The sequence below is a fragment of the Morone saxatilis genome, unplaced genomic scaffold (genome assembly GCF_004916995.1).
Source record: "Morone saxatilis isolate NCDOM2014 unplaced genomic scaffold, NCSU_SB_2.0 Contig17, whole genome shotgun sequence".
In the NCBI taxonomy this organism is placed as follows: Eukaryota; Metazoa; Chordata; class Actinopteri; family Moronidae; genus Morone; species Morone saxatilis.
The window spans coordinates 15,758,284-15,759,111 of record NW_023339729.1 but is presented as its reverse complement, the minus strand read 5'-3'; the positions used below and the strand labels follow the sequence as shown (position 1 = coordinate 15,759,111).

At 44.1% G+C, this 828-nt stretch overlaps 1 protein-coding gene across 1 annotated transcript in view; it reads left to right on the top strand.

Moving 5' to 3' along the window:
• Window positions 1-828, top strand: part of slit2 (slit homolog 2 (Drosophila)) — a gene marked incomplete in the record, with an annotated part of 73,556 nt that overhangs the window by 67,740 nt on the left and 4,988 nt on the right. The window contains 1 exon segment of the mRNA XM_035659739.1: window positions 530-770. Within this exon segment, the coding sequence (XP_035515632.1) occupies window positions 530-770 (241 nt within the window).

Below are 828 nucleotides of genomic sequence, written 5' to 3'. Positions count from 1 at the left end.
AAGAGAGTTGGAATTTATTAGCAGTGTGTAGGGTGTAGAGGGGGTCCCTTGTGTTCATTATCTGTTACTGCTATCAGCTACATGTTGTGGTAATGAATTTTTGGAGGAGGAACTATTTAAATAAATGTTTGTTGTGTGTAGGGTTTGATGGTTCCCAAACGTGGAGTTTGGCTGCCAATATGTAAAGAAAGACCACAAATGTTACACAAAGTTGAAGTAAATGTTTGGAACGCTTTTAAAGGACCAATTGAGCAAGGAGTCAGTGGCAGATTGCGAAATCATCCCTGTATTGGTTACACCACTAACCTTAAATCTCTGAAGAAGAATAGGAAGGTAGAAGAACAAAGAAGAACATTTTGTAGCACACTGTAATTAATGTAAAAATAAAAGATTGTTAAGAACACTCCTAACTCTGATAAGGAGTACGTTCCTGACAGTACGTTACTAAGCTGCAACTTATACTTGGAAAAGAACACAATTTCAGGCATATTTTCTGTATTAAATGTGTGCATGTGTGTTTGTATTGCAGCGGGCTATTCTGCGAGTTCTCTCCCCCAATGGTCCTTCCCCGCACCAGCCCCTGCGACAACCACGAGTGCCTCAACGGGGCGCAGTGCGTTATCATGGGAACAGACCCCCGCTGCCAGTGTCTCCACGGCTACGAGGGCGAGCGGTGCGAGACACTCGTCAGTGTCAACTTTGTCAACCGCGAGTCCTACCTACAACTTCCCTCCAGTCTCCTCTCACCGGAGACCAACATCAGCCTACAGGTGAGAGCTTTATGGTTACAGCTAAACCTAATAGGTGTTGTGTGTTGTGTTGTGTGTT